Here is an 18,860-nt window from a genome sequence, read left to right on the forward strand (position 1 = left end):
ATCAAATTCTCAAGAACTAAGCCGCAGAAATTCGATCAAAATCAGAGAAATCAACTGCAACAATCATAAAATTGCATACCTCAATCAGAGAACAAGCAGAAAAATGCGGAAGACGAAGATAAAAAAAACCAACAGAATTCAATTGATGACTGAAGAACAGTCGCTCTGATACCATATTGAATTCTGCGATTATTCAAGCTAAAGAAGATAGAGAGAATTTAGAGAGAAGAAGAGAAGATTGTATTGGATTCAATGAATGAGGAAAAAGGAAGCTAGAGCAGAATATATACTGCTGCTAGAAGTTTCTTACAGAAGGGCATAACAAACTTTGTAACAACCTGTTTACATCAGCAAATAAAACTAAAGAATTTATAACAAACTCATCCTACGTGGCATGAGTATTAGCAGTAGTAACACTATTAAATGCTCTTAAAAATTAGCAGTTGCATGCACAACTTTAAAAGTGATATCCTGGGGCAACGACAACGCTCAGGCTTACTCACTAGTTAATTATTATGAAAACGAAATTAAGGACGTAAAGAGTTACGTGTTTAAGTGTTTCATGTTATTGCTTATTTATGTTTTGCTAGAATTGCTACGTATGTAATTGTCCAGTAACTGCCTCATACAAATTACGCATACATGCAAATTCTTTCTAACCTTGAATAAATTTTTTGAAGTAATAATTATACGGATAGTTTGACTTGTTAGCCTACCACAATGTACTAAAAACTAAAATAAGAAAATGTCAATTGACCTTGAAAATCAAACTTGAGACTACAATATTAGGGTCAAGACATCAAACTAAAATCAAACAAAGAAAACTCACAAAACAAGCTGAGTAACTCTAGTCAAAGTCAATGCAAACACAAAACTATCATACTTTAGAATATTATAGGAATTAATTAATCGATTGGATAAGCGGTGTAATAATATTTAATTGATGATCAAGTCAAAATCTACCAACGCAATAAACTACGTACACAGAACAAATTGAGGTGACTTGCATTTATGCATGCAAGACAATATTTGACGTTAGTTAAATATAATTTATATATTTATCATACTCCGTACGTATGATAAATTTCAACTATATATAGGCTTGATCGTGTTACGGCAAATTCATCATACTTAAGCTATTTTACTTGTTTAGCTTACATAAATTATAGCTTCAATATTATCTAAAAATTCTTTTGCTTTCATTTATAAATTATCCTAGCTTCAATATAACCTTATTAGCTAAGAAGATGGGTTCTATTTATGAGATTCCAATGCCTCAAAAATCAAAGGGTCCGGCTACAATCCTTGCTATTGGCATTGCTAATCCACCAAATGAATTTAGCCAAGAAGATTATCCCGATTACTACTTTGGTATTACAAATAGCCAGCATTTAACCCATCTCAAGGCCAAGTTCAAGCGCATGTGTATGTCCTATAATTTGCTTTCTACTCGTATTTTTTATACTCTTATTATTTGTTTATTATATGTAGACAGCATAGATAATTTAATTAAATATAACTAAGCTTGAATGATGGAGTTGGTGGGGAACCCACATTGTGACATGCATCAAGGTCACAAGTTCGAGCTCCATCAACTACATTTGTTTAGGAGTAAAGGGATTCCTTCACCTCCTCCCTTGACCTCTACTCTCTAGCATTGACTTGCGGAGTTAGACTGATTAAACTTGCAAGAGGTGCGGGTTTAGTAGGGTTGATCATCCATTTTTGTTAAAAAAAAATATAAAAGAAGATAGTGAAGAGTAATGGTGCGAGAATAGTGGGAAAAAACTAACGTTGTGAATAAAAGTAACATGTATATTTTTTTGGGGAAATGATTTTGGCACACCCCCAATTGATTTTGGCACACCCTTATGTGAGAGCACAGTTTTTTATGCTCTTCTCACATAGGGGTGTGCCAAAATCAATAAAGGGTGTGCCAAAATCAATTAAGGGTGTGCCAAAATCAATTTCCTTTTTTTTGCATGTATGTGACTAATAACAAATGAAAATTGTACTTTTTTTTTCTTTTTATTTTTTTGAAAGAAAGAAAATTGTACTTCGTTTGGCATCTTTTGATTCTTTCCTATTGTTACAAAATTATTAGATTATGATTGACATTCCTCTTACTTGCATGCCTTTAATTTCTTATTTCAGGCGAAAAATCAATGATTAAGAAACGTTACTTACATGTAACCGAAGAAACCTTCAAAGAGAACCCTCAAATGTGCAATCGCAATGCACCATCCCTAACAGCCCGTCAAGCAATACTCGCAACCGAAGTACCCGAACTCGGCAAACAAGCGGCCGAGAAGGCCATCAAAGAATGGGGGCAACCCAAGTCCAACATCACCCACGTCATCTTCGCCACCAACTCTTTCGTCGACACACCCGCCGCTGACCAATACCTCATCATGCTTCTCGGCCTTTCGCCTTCTATCAAGCGTTTTGTTCTCCGCCAAGTTGGCTGTCACGCAGGCGGAACACTCCTACGTATAGCCAAGGCCATGGCTGAAAACGAACACGGAGCTCGTGTGTTGGTTGTTTGTTCGGAGATGAGTTCCACTATCTGTTTCCAAGCTCCGGATGAGACTAACCTTTTACCTCACACCTTATTTGCTGACGGGGCAGCAGCAATGATCGTGGGTGCTGACCTAGTTGAGCACACAGAGCAACCAATTTATCGGATTGTGTCTGCTGAGCAGACTACAATCCTAAACTCTGAGGGGGCTATACAAGCCCGCCTAAGGGAAGTAGGGTTAGTCGGTGAAATACGTCCAGATGTACCTATACTCATAGGAAAAAACGTCGAAAGTCTATTGATTGAATCTTTTCAAAGAATTGGTGTTAAAGATTGGAATTCCTTATTTTGGATCCCTCACCCTGGTGGTCCAGCTATATTAGACCAGATTGAAACTGAACTCGAGCTTGAGCCGAGCACGCTGAGTACTACTAGGCATGTCTTGAGTGAGTATGGGAACATGTGGGGTGCGACGGTGATGTTCATATTGGATGAGATGAGGAAGAGGTCGTCGAAGGAGGGCAAATCGACTACCGGAGAAGGATTGGAATGGGGTGTGTTGTTTGGTTTTGGTCCTGGTCTTACTGTTGAAACCATTGTTCTTCAAAGTGTTCCACTAATTAATTAATTAATTAGTTAGGATTGAATTGGAGAAGGTTTTGAATATATTATAAACAAATTATACTTGTTTAATTAATTAGTTAGTGAGTGTGTAGACTGTGTAGTTAGAGAATAAAAGGTATTCAATAATTTCTTATAATAAATTTATACTAGTGTATGCTGGAATTTGTTTTAATTTAGATTATTGATTTAAGTTAATTTGTACAAGTATAATTTGTTTATTTAGTACTACCATCATTTTAAAATTAAAGTTTTTGTGTTGAAATTAATTACTATTATATTCACAAGTGCAATTCTTTTCATTATTATTAAGAAAATATGTAATCAGTTTTGCAATTCTTATCAATATTAAGAAAATACGTAGTGAGGTTTTGTTTAATTCATCTATATATATCAGTAGATAAATATTTTAAATAACTTAAAATTTTTGTACAAATCACTTTGTTTCTTTTTTGGTGTTCTTGTATTTTTATACTCCCTCCGTTTTTTTTATATGCATCACTTTGACAATTGCACTATTCACATACTATGGTTGACTTAATTTTTCACCTCTAAAAAATGAATAAATGTTATTATATTATATATCATTAGATTCGTCATAATGTCTAGTTTCATAATATAATTTTGTTACAATTTTTACTGATACAAAGTTAAAGATATTTATGGTCAAAGTAACGTCTCGGCAAATGTACCGATCAAACTGATGCATATAAAAAAAACAGAGGGAGTAAATTATAATTTCTCTCCTTTGGATATTAACAAGTTAACAACCACTACCAGTTCCAGCTTTGTTTGGGAAGGGGAATGCAATTAAGACATTATAAACTAGTTTAAAATACACATTATTGTATGATTTGCATCATGTTCCAAAAAATAAAAAAAGATTGAATTAATTAAACAATAAACAAATCCCATCTTCATTCCACTTAGAATTATTCAAAGGAAAATAACAACATACAAAAGTAAACACCAATATTGTGTAAAAATGCGAAAGCATGATAAAAAAACCACAAACAAGTGCAAACTTAAAACGTACATATAATCGGATACTTAAAACACTCCCATAAAACTTATAGCAGAATCACACATGTAGAAATCATCATCGATCAAGATTTTTGTTATGCTGGAAAAACCTCGATAACAGACCTCGACCCTAAAATTGGTAAAATATTGTAGTCACAAAAACCAGCGTTATCAAAGAGAATTTTCCATTGTTGTTCAGTTCTTTCTTTTCCTCCAAAGAGATACGACATTTGAATGTCTGCAAGAAACTGCGATCTCGAGTGATTTTCATCGTCAGTTGGGATTCCGACTACCATATCTATGATCAGCAACTTTCCTCCTTTCTCTCTACTTGGAATTGCTTCTTTACACTTTTCAAGTATTTTTATGCAATTTTCATCGCTCCAGTTATGCAATATCCACTGCAAAAAAATTTATAGGAACTGCTTAGTCATTATATACTATCTCCGTTTTTTATGTGCAACAAAGGGGTATTATTTGTGAGATATAAAATTACTTTGTTACATATGATAAGAAACAGAGGTAGTATTATATTTGTAGATATCTAAATATGAATAGGATTGGATTTATAGCCGATTATGTATTACTAATATAAATATTTTTTCTTGTGCTAAGGAATACATGAGTACATGACTCTAATCAAACCTCATCAGCCGCCTTTTTACGGCATGATCTAGTATTTGTGAACAAGACACTTGGAGGTATAGGGTAAGTAAAGAGTTTGTATTTTTTTAGTGGGTAGATTATTACTTTTGTTAGATATTACGAAGTAGATATAAATAAGTTGATTACCCCTGTTATTACGAATTACACATTAATCAATACTATATAATAAAAGAGAGACCGAGAGTGACACTTGTCATCTGGCGGTTAAATTATTACAATGAACGTTGTTGTTGTTAAACCTACTTTAAAGCTATGATGTAACGATAACTTTCATATAAATGATTTTATACCTTTATAACAGGGATTTATAAATCATGATAAACGAACTTATATAATGTAATATATGTAAAATAACTAAGATTTTTATAATGTTTTTTTTATAGTCATAAAATTCAAGTTGATTTATTTTTATGTAAAAATACTATTCTTTTTTATATACTTCATATAAATTATTGTATATATAAACATATATATATTGGCAACGCTAGTTGATACATATATTAATCACTTGAGACGATAAAGTTACAACAAGTAGGTGGACATGTATTCCATGTAAATATCACTTTATTTGACAAAGCGCAATTCATACGACAAAGTCAAATACACTTATATACAACGAGTATATAGGTGGACATGTCTTCCATGTAAATATCACTTTATACGACAAAGCTATTATAAAGTTGGATTAGTGATTAGTGTGATTAATTATAGGTGCCAAGTTTTAAGGAGCATGTGTGAGTAGAGTGTGATAGTTTGTTCCAGTCAAAAGGTATGCTATCATTAGCTGAGTTAATGTATCTTAGTGGATCTGTGTTTAGCACTAAGTCAGTTTATGTGTAAATTACATATTAATAAAATAAACATTATTTTCCTTAAAAAAAAAACATTATTATGAATCTGTCAAGATCTTGATTGATATCCTTTCAAAAAAAAAAAAGATATCGATTGATATAATTTTTTTATTTATATATATTATCTTACACATAAGGTCAAAGTTTATGCAAGTTAAGTTAAAAAATCTAACCAGATCTGATAATCAAAATAAAGGTGAACTAAACAAGCCTTTAATTAAGTTAAAATTTAAAAACAATAATAAAAGAAAAAAATATAATAGTGGGAGTATAAGAGTCTTTATTTCACCTTGAGTAAGACGACATTAGCTTGAGGAATAGCTTTGAACATGTCACCAGCAACATAAGTCAAGTTCCTTGTTTCACTTAGTTGTAAATTGTTGACAACATGTGGTTGATCAAACAAGATACAATTCACCTCAGGAAAAGCCTCAGCAATGGCTTTAATCATAGTACCGGTACCTCCACCAACATCGACGATGGATTCAACGCCTTGGACTAGGCCCTTGAACTCATCATTAGCCAGCAACAAGCTCGAGATCAATCGAGAATCACTAGCCATGGCTAGGTTAAACAAGTCATTGAGTTTGGAATCACTAGGCATGCCCTTGTACAAATGCATGCCTTGAGCCACGTGAAAAGAAGACTCACAAGATTGGTCATTACTTTGAAACCAACTAGCAAAATGATGTGATGGTTCAGTTAATTGCGGAGTTATCCCTATTAGGGCTAAGTGTGCATGAGTAAGAGGGTGATCTTTTAAAAGGAGTTCGGAGTTTAGGGTAAGATCGTATGCTTCTTCTCCAGTCGATATAATTTGGGTGGTGTAGAATTTGTTGTGAACAAGAAGACGCATCATTTGATGCAAGGATGAAGCCTTGTTTGGATGGATCGAAAGAGAATTAGTTAGCTCATCAAGAGTCATGGGTTTGCCATGTTTTTTGATGGCATCTGAGATGCCTAGTTGAATGGCACACTTTAGAGCCATGGAATTTAGGAACGATAAACTATGGTTCCATATAAAACCAACTGCATCTAATAGCTCTTTTGTTTGTTGGTTGGAACAATTGTTTGGTTCCATTTTTTTTTTTTTTTTTTACTATATTTGCTTAATTTTCACAATTATTGTACTACAAACTGGTCTGAGAGAAAGAGGTATATATAGGGCTGAAAAATGAATGCTAGCTAGAAGCTCCGTCTTATGAGAATAGAATTTAAAAATATAAACCCCCACCGACCCCCCACCAAACCTTTTTTTTTTTTCATTTTTATTTTTTCATTTGAAGGACCTATCCTTTCTGTTTAACTCACTTTATTTTTAAATTATTTTGATATAAAATTAATTCATAGATAAAAGTCATACGACATGTACAAAGAGAAGATTTAAATCTAACAAATACATGATAATTGAATCAAATAAATTATCTTGTCAGCAAATTAATCAACACTCGTTACGTTGTTACAAATCGCACATCCTTCATACCTTCTTTCATATCACTGTGATATACAACCTTTTTAAGCTAGGGGTTATCGATCTGTTGTAGTCGTGAAGAAAATTTTCGTCTGATTCGTTAGATTGTTGTATTGATCTTTTGTACCAAACACCTTAAAATATTTTTTTTCATGAATGATTAGTAGACCCTAAAACTTGTAGAAGGTGAGAGAAAGTTTCAAATTAATCTAAAAACAATAATTGACATTGAAAAAAAAGGGGGACATGACTCAAGTACTTCTACTTTATGATAGGTTGATTAGGATTGATAAACCACTAACTTACAAGTTCAAATCTAGTACTTTTACTCTATAATAGGTTAACAAGGATTTGTTAGTCACTAATTAACTTGTAGCTTACAAGTTGAAATCTAATACGAAGAACTTAAACTTTGTGATAGGTTGATTAGGAATGATAAACCACAAACTTACAATTTCAAATCAAGTACTTCTACTTTATGATAGGTTAACTAGGAATCTTGGATTAGTTAACCACTAACTTGTAATTTACAAATTGAAATCTAATACTTCAACTTTATGATAGGTTAATTAGGAATGATTAACCACTAACTTACAAGTTCAAACACATTTTCCAATTTGAATATAAGATTCATTATATTAGAGCTTAGGGACTTGTTCTTGATAGTAGGCTCGTTGACAATACTATTAATTCACTACATGATTAAGATGGAGCAAGTCAAATCTGCTGTTTTCAATTGAGATTTACTTAAATTATTACTTCAGTTATAATTAATTGATTAACTATACATCACTTGTCATTAGACAATGATATTTCTACCAAAAACAAGAAAAATACATATTTTAGACACAACATGATTAAGACCAATGTATTTAATTTGAATGTGGATTAAGTCATGACATAAGTGAGCTACACGAAATTCCAATAAGTTAGCACAACTCGGTTGAACAATACTATATTGTGTGTTGAATTAGCAATTATTAATTAATAATATTTTTGCATTTGGATAGTACAACAGTACAAGCACTTCTACTATTGAGTATTGACAAACATATACAAGTATCAGAAAACACATTTAGCACTATTGTGAATTAGTTTCACCAATAAAAATTATGGAGGAATTATTTAAAAGTAAAATTATCAAACAAGGTTTTTAAACAACTTTATTTCCTCAAAGAAGGAAATAATAAACAATTTTGTTTTTATTGGATGAAACAATAAATTAGTATTGATAGTATAGATGTAGTGACGGATCCAAAATTTGGAAAATGAGGTACGAAATTAATTTCATGAACCAAATTTACAAAAAATTATGTGGAATGCTATAATGTTTTCCCAACTAAATTTTGAGTTATTAATCCATTTCACTATTATATTAGTATTTTCGTGTACAATACACTGTACGGCTGTACCCATCCTTCAACAAACAAGGCTTAGTAATAAGTAACTGAATAGGTTTTGTGGGTAAAAAAAAGGAAAATTTGACTACAATAATCCAACCTTTGCCCGGTTCTATTTTAATAATCCCACCTTTCGTTAATTGTACAATAATCCAAGCTTTGGCCCCCCTTCTATTTTATCCGGACTAGCAGGTAACCAAACCTGCAACAGTAGGTTGCTGTCTTACGTGGCAATGACTGTTGTATTTCTTCCCTTTTTATTTTTTTTCCCTTTTTTTTCTATTGTTTTCAACGGATCTTTCTCCTTCTTTCTCCCTGTATAAATCTATTCACTCCCTTTTCTTCCTTGTTTAATCAATTCATCCCTAATTTTGCAATCTTCCTCCCTCACTAAAAATTGAATATATTTTCAATTAAAAATTTAAAAATTCAGCCAATATAATGTCTGCAATTAGGCAAGTTTCTGGTTGCTCTGGTGCGTCTTCTCCATCAAGAGATGGAAGAAAGGTGAAGTGCAAGTGTGGAAGGGATGCAATTTTGCGAACAGTCAAGAACGGACCTAACATGGGAATGAAATTTTATGGGTGTCCATTGTGGCCTGTAAGTTTAATTGTTTTCAATTTTGGTATTGAATTGATTTAGGGTTTTCAATTGATTTAGGGTAATTGCAATTGAAGTACCTTGTGTGTGTTATGGCATGACACCACTTGCGATTTTTTCAAGTGGAACTCAGGGGATACTGTTGTTGATGACCTGCGGTTTCAATTATTTGAAAAAGAAACAACAATTGCCGAGCTTGAGCTGGAGAAGAGTTTGATGGAAGAAAAAATAAAGAAGTTGCAAATTAAGAAAGAAAATGCAGAAGAAGAATTGCAAGAGATGAAGATGGAACTTGGGCAGATGAGGATTGAACTTATGAAAACTTCAAGGAATGAGAAGAATTTTTCTATGTCTTTATTCTTCTCTTGGGTTTTTTTTGCTATCCTAGTGTTTTACCTTAAATGAAGTGTTCTGTAATCAGGGAAGTGTTTTAGTTGGTGGATGTACTTAGATGAATGAAAACAAGAATGTAATTCACTGAGAAATAAATAAGATGCATGGCTTAAATTATGCCAGCTTAATTACATTGTTTCCAAAATATACAGCTTACTGCAGTAGTTCATTTGTTCATAAAATGACAGGCACCATGATCAAAAAATTACATTTCCAAACTTAAGCCACTAATTGTTCAATACATGGAAACAACCAAAATAACATGAACTGCAGCTTGTCCTAATTTGATCATTGAATGGTTGATGTTTGGCTTGATTGTGTCAAAGAGACAAGTCTACCATTCCCAGCAGGTGACTGAAGAAGGAAAAATAAAACAACAAATTAATGACCAAATTCAATGGTAATTTCTCAAAAAAACAACACAACAACAACAAAGTAACTCACATTGGTGTATGCATTTCCATCAGTTGATATAAAAACACCAACTCCAATGGGAATTCTGCCACCTCTCCCTCTTGCACCACCCCTTCCTGTTCTTCCTCCCCTTGGTGTTGAACCCCTCCCACCAGCATTCCCTTGATTTCTACCCCCTTCCCCTCTTGCAGTTCTTCCCCCTCTTGAACCTCTACCTCTTCTAATCATTCTACCACCTCTATACAATTGAGTAGGCTGAGCTGTGGTAGAGTGGTGGTCTTGTGACAGATAAGGAATTGATGGAGTGGAAATACTTGGACCAGCAGAGGTAGAACCCACTTGGCTTTGTGTGGTGGGATTGTTTGCCCCTGTCCTAGGAATTGGTGGTTGGCCATCTTTCCTTGGTCTTCCCCTAGGTCTCTTGGCTGGTGGTTGTACTTGTGTAACTGGTACAGTAGTGTCCTTCATTGGACATTTTCTCTTATTGTGCCCTTTGACACTACACAAAGTGCATGTCATCTCCATTCCTGTCCTACTCAAGACTCCTTTCTTTTTTGGATCCTCAAATGGATCTTTGATTCTGTTTTTCCTAGGTCTTCCAGTACCTATTTTGATAGGTGGTGGAATCAAGTCAAAATCCACCTTAGGCCAGTGCCTTTCTCCCTCACAAGGAGGTATAGATCCTACAAATTCATACTACAACACATCAATAACATATATGATATAAGTGTATACAACAAACTGTAGAAGTGAAGTAATTACCTGCATATGATGCTAGATACACATCCCTACTGTAGCAGCTGTCAACAAAGGTTTCAGCCTCTTTATTTAAGAAGAAGATACATGCCACAGCATGACAACAAGGGATTCCAACCATATCCCATTTTCTGCATGTACATGTTCTGTTGCCCAAATCAACTACTACTTGGTCTAAGTAGTATGTGACATTGAAGAGAATATCAGATGATGGGCTCACATCACAGTAGGCTGCTTTCTCCTTCTCTTTATCAAGCTTAATCTGAATTCTGGGACACAGAACACCAGTTCCTTTCTCCATTTCTTGCTTTTTCACCACCATTCTTTGCATCAGAGTTGTCCTTATGTCCTCAAGCATGTACAGTATGTGCTTGGTTCTTGCATTGATTATATAACCATTAAAGGTTTCAGCCATGTTACTTGTGATTGCATCACATTTCACAGATGAACTTAAGAAAGCTCTGCAAAAAACTTCAGGATTATATGACTCAAAGGCAAGGGCAGCCTCTTCACTAATCTTCTTAAGCTCCTCCAAATATTCATCATAGTCTGCCCTGTTGTAGGCTTTTGCAATCTTCCAGAATTGCAACTTGAATTCATCCCCTCTGAAATTTTTATGCCAATGGGCAAACACATGTCTGGCACAATGCCTGTGTTCAGCCTTTGGCAAAACTGATGCTACAGCACTGAGTATAGACTGCAACACATACAACTCATTAACAAGAGAACATGTAACTGAATATACACAATTATTAAAAGACATTGGAATTCAACTACCTGGTGCTCATCAGAAATGATGCAAATTCCTTCTCCATCTCCTAAACCCAGGCATGATTGAATCTGCTGGAAGAACCACTCCCAAGACATGTTGTTCTCTCCCTCAGCTACAGCCCAGGCAATGGGAAACATCTGGTCATTCCCATCTCTGCCAACAGCAGATAAAAGTTGTCCTCCAAGAAATGTCTTCAAAAAACAGGCATCTACACATATCATCCTTCTGCAGCCAATTACCCAGCCTTTTTGCACACCCTCAAAGCATGTAAACAACCTCTTAAACACAGGTGGGTTCTTAGTTTCATCACTCACCAGAAGCACAATTGATGCAGGGCTGTTGGTTTTCAAAGCTGCAATATAGCTCCCCACCTTCCTGTAATGATCATGCATACTCCCATGGAGCAACTTGTGTGCATTATATTTTACAGTGTATGCAAAGTCTCTCTTCACAACAACCTTAAAAGCCCTCTTAATGGTCTCTATGATCTCCTTTGCAGGCCAATGTGGCCTAGTCTTAAAAACCTCAAGAAATTGTCTAGCAACCCAAATTGATTTTAATTGCCTGTTTTTCTGCATATTTCTATGACATGTATGCTCATCTACAACTCTTTTCACCACAAAAGTAGCCCTCCTTGACTCCCAAGAACCATACAAATAAAAAGGACAGTTAGGAACACAGTTTATGCCTGTCCTTTGGTTCCTATTTTTATTGTTGTCACTAATGTACACATTCCTACCTTGAAGAATCCCATACTTTGCAACAGCATCCTTGAAATCTTCCCTATTAGCAAACCTTTGACCCACTTTCCACTTAAATTGGGAAAAATCTGTATCCCTACTCACAAGCTGACTTCTCTTCCTAACTACACCTACTCCCTCATCACCACTTCCTGGTGGTGTGTGGATATCATCATCACTACCCTCATAATCACTTACAGGAGCATCAGTTGCAGTTGCCTCACCACCAAGTTCAACTTCAGAAACAGCTCCTAGCCTACCATCCTCTGCTTCCTTTTGCAGCTTCTCAGCTAGCACCAAAATCTTGCTGTTAAACTCCTTCACTCTATCCCGAGCAGACCTACACTCTTCATCATCTCTAACATCAGATCCAAAACCTTCATCCTCAACAATCTCAGGCTCCTCCTCACCATCTCCTCATCACAGCTATAGTCATCCCCTTCTGACTCTTCCCTACCCTCAACCACAAACTTTCCCTTGTCAGTAACTGGGTTATAACTAGGGTCACCATCTTCATCAGTTGTGTAGCCCTCAAGCATATCATTCAGGTTAATTGGACTGTTAGGCCTGGGATCTTCCCAGTCATAGTCATCAGGAACTGGATTTGTTTGAACATTCAGGTCAAAACACAAAGCAGAGGGGTTTTGAATTTCAGAAGTAGTTTTTTGGGGAGTTTTTTCTGAGATCTGAATGCCAGATATTTGTTTGGGAGGTGGTATTTCTTTTGAAGCAGCTGGTGTTGTTTGGCTAGGGATTTGGATAGTGTTTGCACATGTTATGGTGGAAAAAGTGTGGGAATCTTTTGAGGAGGAAGAAACAGGTTGGACAGTTGACAATAAAGGCTTTGGTGGGCCCCTCCTTATTGCTAATTTCTGGCCCTTAGATGAAGTACCAACTTTATCCAATGCATGTGTTTTGTTTTGGTTGCCAAGTGTGTCTAATGGATTCAACACTGGGTGTTCAACTCTCTCAAGTACATACACTTCAATGCATCTAGACTTTATCACCAACTTACTCAACTTTAACACCTCAACATCATTGTACACCCTCCTTAACCCACCAGATAAGGTAAGACCAGGAACTAAGTAATAAATACCTTCTATCACAGTAACCCCACATTTGTTAGCAAAATCCTCTAACCACCACCAACACAGTTCATCAGGGTCAATATTAAAGGTCCTACTTTTCCCCCCATATACACCAATTCTCCATTCCTAATTATGTTAAAAACCCCACCATACCAGTACTTCAAAGTGAAAGAACCATCCATCATCAATATCTACCTATAATCCAACAATTTTATGCAACAAAAGAAACAAAATTCAGAACAAATAACATTCACTTTACCAAAGGCCACTACAAATCACAACAACAAAACCAAAATCCAAAAAAATCGCAACATGCAAAATTCCGCAACCACAATTTAGCAAACAACATCAGCAATAACATCAACAATCACAACAAAGACGCTAACTTTACTGCAATTACAGTTAAATTTCAATGAAATTAGGTTTCAATTTCGCAAATTACCTCAAAATTCGACCTCTCCTTCGCTATAAAAATCGCGACTTTTCCACTTCTGGGTTCTTGCCTTTTCTGGAAAAAACTTCCCAAACAAGCTTTTGCCTTTTAGAGATGAAAGAGAGTGAGAAATTAACTGAGAGGAGTGAATTTACAGAGAGGTGAACGGTGAGAAATCGACCGCCATTGATGATGATTTGACATAAGTGGTTGGAGGGTGGAGTTAATGAGGTTTGGGAAATTTTGGGAGGGAAACCAACGTCCAAATGGTCAAGGTACGGGTCAACAAGTCAAGTGGGGGGTCAAGGATTGTGGTATCCGGTTGCCAGTCATCTAGTCCGGATATAATAGAAGGGGGGCCAAAGCTTGGATTATTGTACAATTAACGAAAGGTGGGATTATTAAAATAGTATCGGGCAAAGGTTGGATTATTGTAGTCAAATTTTCCAAAAAAAAAGGAATAAGAGACCAGTCATTTGTGATAAAATGTCTCTTTGATCAAAAAATACTAATCTGATGTGGAAAAAATTAATTATAACACCTAACTACCTAAGGGACGTTTAAAAAAAAAAAAAATAAGAGGTATGCTCAGATTAAAAACTAACATAAGCGGGCTGATTGTTTGATTCATGGTTTGGGCTAGGCTTACTACATAAAAATACCTAAGAGATCAATATCAGTATTATAATATATAGGTGATTCTTTATTATCAGTTTTTTTTTTTTTTTTTTTTTTTTTTTTTTTTTTTTTTTGGGGGGGGGGGGGGGGGGGGAGGGCATCAGGAAGGCAAAATTAGGGGGAAAAGGGAGGGAAATGCTTTTAAAAGTCATGTGGAGGGTGAACGCCAGAAAACTTGGTCAAGGGTGGGATTCCGATTTAGGATAGTCATTTATAACATGACCAAGTGTGGGATTCCGACTTAGGATAGTCATTTATAACATATACCCTTTTAAAAGGTAGTTCTTCACAATATATTTTTTTTTTTTTATAGTTTCTCGCAAAAAACAAAAAAAAATTATAATAGATAGTTTCTAACAAAAGAATTATTCCTTATTATTAACTGGTTTCTAATCAGGAACGAAGTTATTTTTATTTTTTTATTGACCTTCACCGTTTAACATTGTTCATTATATACACTAATTAAGTAATCATTAATAAGGTGACTAGTACTTTATGAAGCTAATTATATACACTAATCATTAATTAGGTGACTAGTACTTTATGAAGCTAACTAATTAAACTACTAGTGCATGATGATGACTATTGTTAACTTTATACTCCCTTCGTCCCCTTTTAATAGTCCCTTATGGACGAATTTTAGTCTCAAAATGTTCACCCCATTTGCTTTTTCCAACAATTATTAATATTAATTTTTTTACCAAAATTCCCTCCAATTTGCAACAATACATGTGTAAATTTAAATTTTCCATGTAAATTTTGTTTTTCCATGTACTTTTATTACTTTCTCTCTCCACTTTTTTGCATACCCAATGTCAATAAACTTTTTCAATTTATTTTAATTATTCTTATTTGTGTTTATTAATTCCTGTGAAAATTGTCCATAAGGGGCTATCAGAGTTGAAGGGGACGGAGGGAGTAGGTTTTTTCTTTTTCTTTTTTTTTTTTTTCGGACGGGGAATCGGAGAGATTTATTAAACCATACCCAAATTGTCAAAGGTTACAACATCTAAGGCACAATCCGGCACCTCTTCCAACCAAACACGCAACTCTTCAAACATCATACTACTTTGAGCAAGCCATAAAAGGATGTGTAGTCATACATGACAAATGCATTTGTATGGCCCTCGGTGATAAATGAGGTTCATCCTGTCAGTGGAAATATAGATGAGGTTCATCATTTTACTAACTTATTGTAAACTTTAGGAAAACTTTTAGGAAGTAATAAGGCAAAAATAGATAGAGCTTTAATATTGTAGAAATATAGATAATACTATATAAATATACATTAAATCCCATTCCTAAGCAATACAAATGCATTTGTCAATTGTCATGTATGACTACACATCCTTTTTTGGCAAAAAACTACATTAAAATATTACTCGTATATCTCTCTCCTCTCATGGTCCCCACCCAAATCCACTACTATTTTTTTATTATATCTTTTCTCTCATATTCATTCATTACTTTTCATTAAACTATTAATCCCACTATCTTTCTTTTATAATTTTTTGATACTCCAACTACCTCACCTACCTCTTATTTACCACCTGAGACTGAGCTACTAATAAAATAAGACTTCATTCATCAAATATCAAAATTAATTTATAAATTATAAGATTCTTATAATAACTTCTACAATAAAATTGAAGTATGTTAAAAGAATTTAGACATTAAAAAAAATAATAATAAGTTGAAGCATATATAATAATATATTGCAAAAAAAATTATATATATTCTCTTTAATGTTGTTGTACTAACAAGTAACAACACCTATTATTACAACAATTTATGGTTGGAGTATTGCATTTAGCTCCTCCACCATAGTTAAAAAAAAAAAAAAAAAAAAAAAATACAAGTACACAACGTACTCAAATTATTTTGGTGTAAACTTTTTATTCAACGTACAATTAAAATTAAAACAATTTAACATTACTAAAACAAATGCATATATTATTAGTTTAACATCTTAATCCCAATTAATTGAAATTAATTAAGCGAAGCACTTTGAAGCACAATGGTTTCAACAGTAAGGCCAGGACCAAAACCAAAGAGCACACCCCATTCCAAGCCTTCTCCGGTAGTCGATTTGCCCTCCTTGGACGACTTATTCCTCATCTCTTCCAATATAAACAACACACTCGCACCCCACATGTTCCCATACTCGCTTAGGACGTGCCTAGTGGTATCTAGTTTCCCCGGCTCAAGGTCGAGTTCAGTTTCAATCTGGTCTAATATAGCCGGACCTCCAGGGTGAGGGATCCAGAACAAGGAGTTCCAATCTTTGACCCCAATTCTCTCAAATGATTCAATCAACAAACTCTCGATATTTTTGGAAATAAGTTTAGGAACATCAGGTTCAATGTCCCCGACCATACCCTCCTCCCTCAGACGGGCCTGTATAGTCCCGTCTGTACCGGGAATTGTGGCCTGGTCGGCTGACACGAGCCGAAAAATAGGTTTCTCTATTGGCTCATCAGGATCAGCACCTATGATCAATGCGGCAGCACCATCAGCAAATAAGGTGTGTGGTAAAAGATTAGTGTCATCAGGGGCATGGTAAAAAATGACAGTACTCAACTCGGCGCAAACAACCAACACACGTGCTCCGCGTTCGTTTTCAGCCATGGCCTTGGCTATACGAAGGAGCGTACCGCCAGAGTGGCAGCCACCCTGGCGGAGAACAAAGCGCTTCACGGAAGGCGAAAGGCCGAGAAGCATGGCGAGGTATTGGTCAGCGGCGGGGGTGTCGACGAAGGTGTTGGTGCCAAAGATGAGGTGGGTGATCTTAGATGTGGGTTGGCCCCACTCGGCGATCGCCTTATCGGCGGCTTCTTTTCCGAGTTTGGGGACTTCAGTGGCCAGGATAGCTTGACGGGCTGTTAAGGAAGAAGCCTTCCTATCGCACATTTGTGGGTGTTCCTTCAAGATCTCTTCGGTTACGTGCAAGTAACGTTTCCTAATCTGTGATTTATCGCCTGCAATTAATTATATGGAAATCAATGTCACGTCCAAGGGAAATATATATATATAATTAGTCGTGATTCTCATGAAAATCTTTCTAATGAAAGCAAAGGGTACATGCTCATATAAAACGTGAATAAAATTCAAGCTAGTCATATCATATTTGAATTCCCAAATTATGTGACCCAAATTTGATTGAACCAATATCAAAACATGTCAATTGGGGTTCCAAAATTGTGGGAATTGGGGAATACAAGGTCGACAAATCATTTAATTTTCTTTATTTATTTATTTTTTTTAAAAGAAGTAAGTAGCTGATTTTATGATGATAGAAGATCAATTTCCGCCAAAAAAGTTGATAAGCTATTAGGAATACGACCAAGAGATACAAATTCATCACTTCCCTTAGCATCCTACCTTTGCTAGAGCTTTTTATCAACATAATTTAATCTATACATTATTTTTCTTACTTTCCATAAAAAAATAAGATATTCCAACTATCTTACTTCGTATGTGGTATGTATATACTCCCTCTGTTTTTTTTTTTTTTTTTTTTTGTATCACTTTCTTGTTATGGGTGTTTTTTTTTTTAAATGCTTCTTCTATATTAGTAACTTTATACATATATAGTACTACATACTGCATTAATTTTTTTATTTGAATAGATTTATATATAATTTAACTGTACTCAGTAATACACTCGTACAATTACTTTATTATTTCCCAAATAATTTTACTAAAGCGTAGAGGTTTTTTATTTAGGAGAAAAAGAAGGGCACACTTATTAGGCCCTGTTCAACTGACCTTAAAAAGAATTCAGTAAATATAATTATAGTTTAGTAAAAATAAGTTTAGTTCAGTAAAATTAATTTAAATTCAGTAAAAATCAATAAATCTGAAGAAGAAATATAATAGAAAATCAATAAAATTAATTTCAGTTCAGTAAAATTAATTTAAGTTAAGCAAAAATAAGTTCAGTTTAGTAAAAATAATTTCAGTTCAACAAAAATATGGTGAAGTGAATGGGGCCTTTATTTGTCATATTAAACCTTATCCTTTATGACTTCGAGATCTCAGGATTATATACAACCCAACTAGAGAACTAACTTAGAAGTAGTGAGTGTTTTCATTATGCTTTCCTTCACCGGTGCTTCCAAATTAAAGGACCTGACCTACTTAACATTTATCAAAAACTCAAATGAGATTAAGTTCACTTAGATCATTCACACTATCTACAAATAAATAAATTAAGCAAGCAACAAGAGGAAAAATGGATAAGAAACAAAGGGCATACACATGCGCTGGTACTTGCTCTTGAGACGGGTTAAATGTTGGCTATTTGTACTACGAAAGTAGTACTCGGGATAGTCAGCTTGGATAAACTCATTTGGTGGATTGGCTGTGCCCATAGCCAAGATAGTGGCCGGACCATTTGCTTTTGGAGGCATTGGAATCTCATAAATAGAACCCAT

The 18,860-nt window shown here is 34.7% G+C and overlaps 1 protein-coding gene and 2 pseudogenes across 1 annotated transcript; 1 reads left to right on the plus strand and 2 right to left on the minus strand.

Moving 5' to 3' along the window:
* Positions 1-1,247: 1,247 nt before the first annotated feature.
* On the plus strand, positions 1,248-3,146 carry LOC145620792 (chalcone synthase 2-like). Its single transcript, XM_081675503.1, has 2 exons — positions 1,248-1,425; positions 2,155-3,146. The coding sequence occupies exons 1-2, from the start codon at positions 1,248-1,250 to the stop codon at positions 3,144-3,146; spliced, it is 1,170 nt and encodes a 389-aa protein (XP_081531629.1).
* Positions 3,147-4,224: 1,078 nt separating this feature from the next.
* Positions 4,225-6,769, minus strand: LOC145618955 (trans-resveratrol di-O-methyltransferase pseudogene; annotated as a pseudogene).
* Positions 6,770-16,393: 9,624 nt separating this feature from the next.
* On the minus strand, positions 16,394-18,860 carry LOC145618956 (chalcone synthase 3 pseudogene; annotated as a pseudogene).

Source organism: Chenopodium album, chromosome 27 (genome assembly GCF_948465745.1).
Source record: "Chenopodium album chromosome 27, dcCheAlbu1.1, whole genome shotgun sequence".
In the NCBI taxonomy this organism is placed as follows: Eukaryota; Viridiplantae; Streptophyta; class Magnoliopsida; order Caryophyllales; family Amaranthaceae; genus Chenopodium; species Chenopodium album.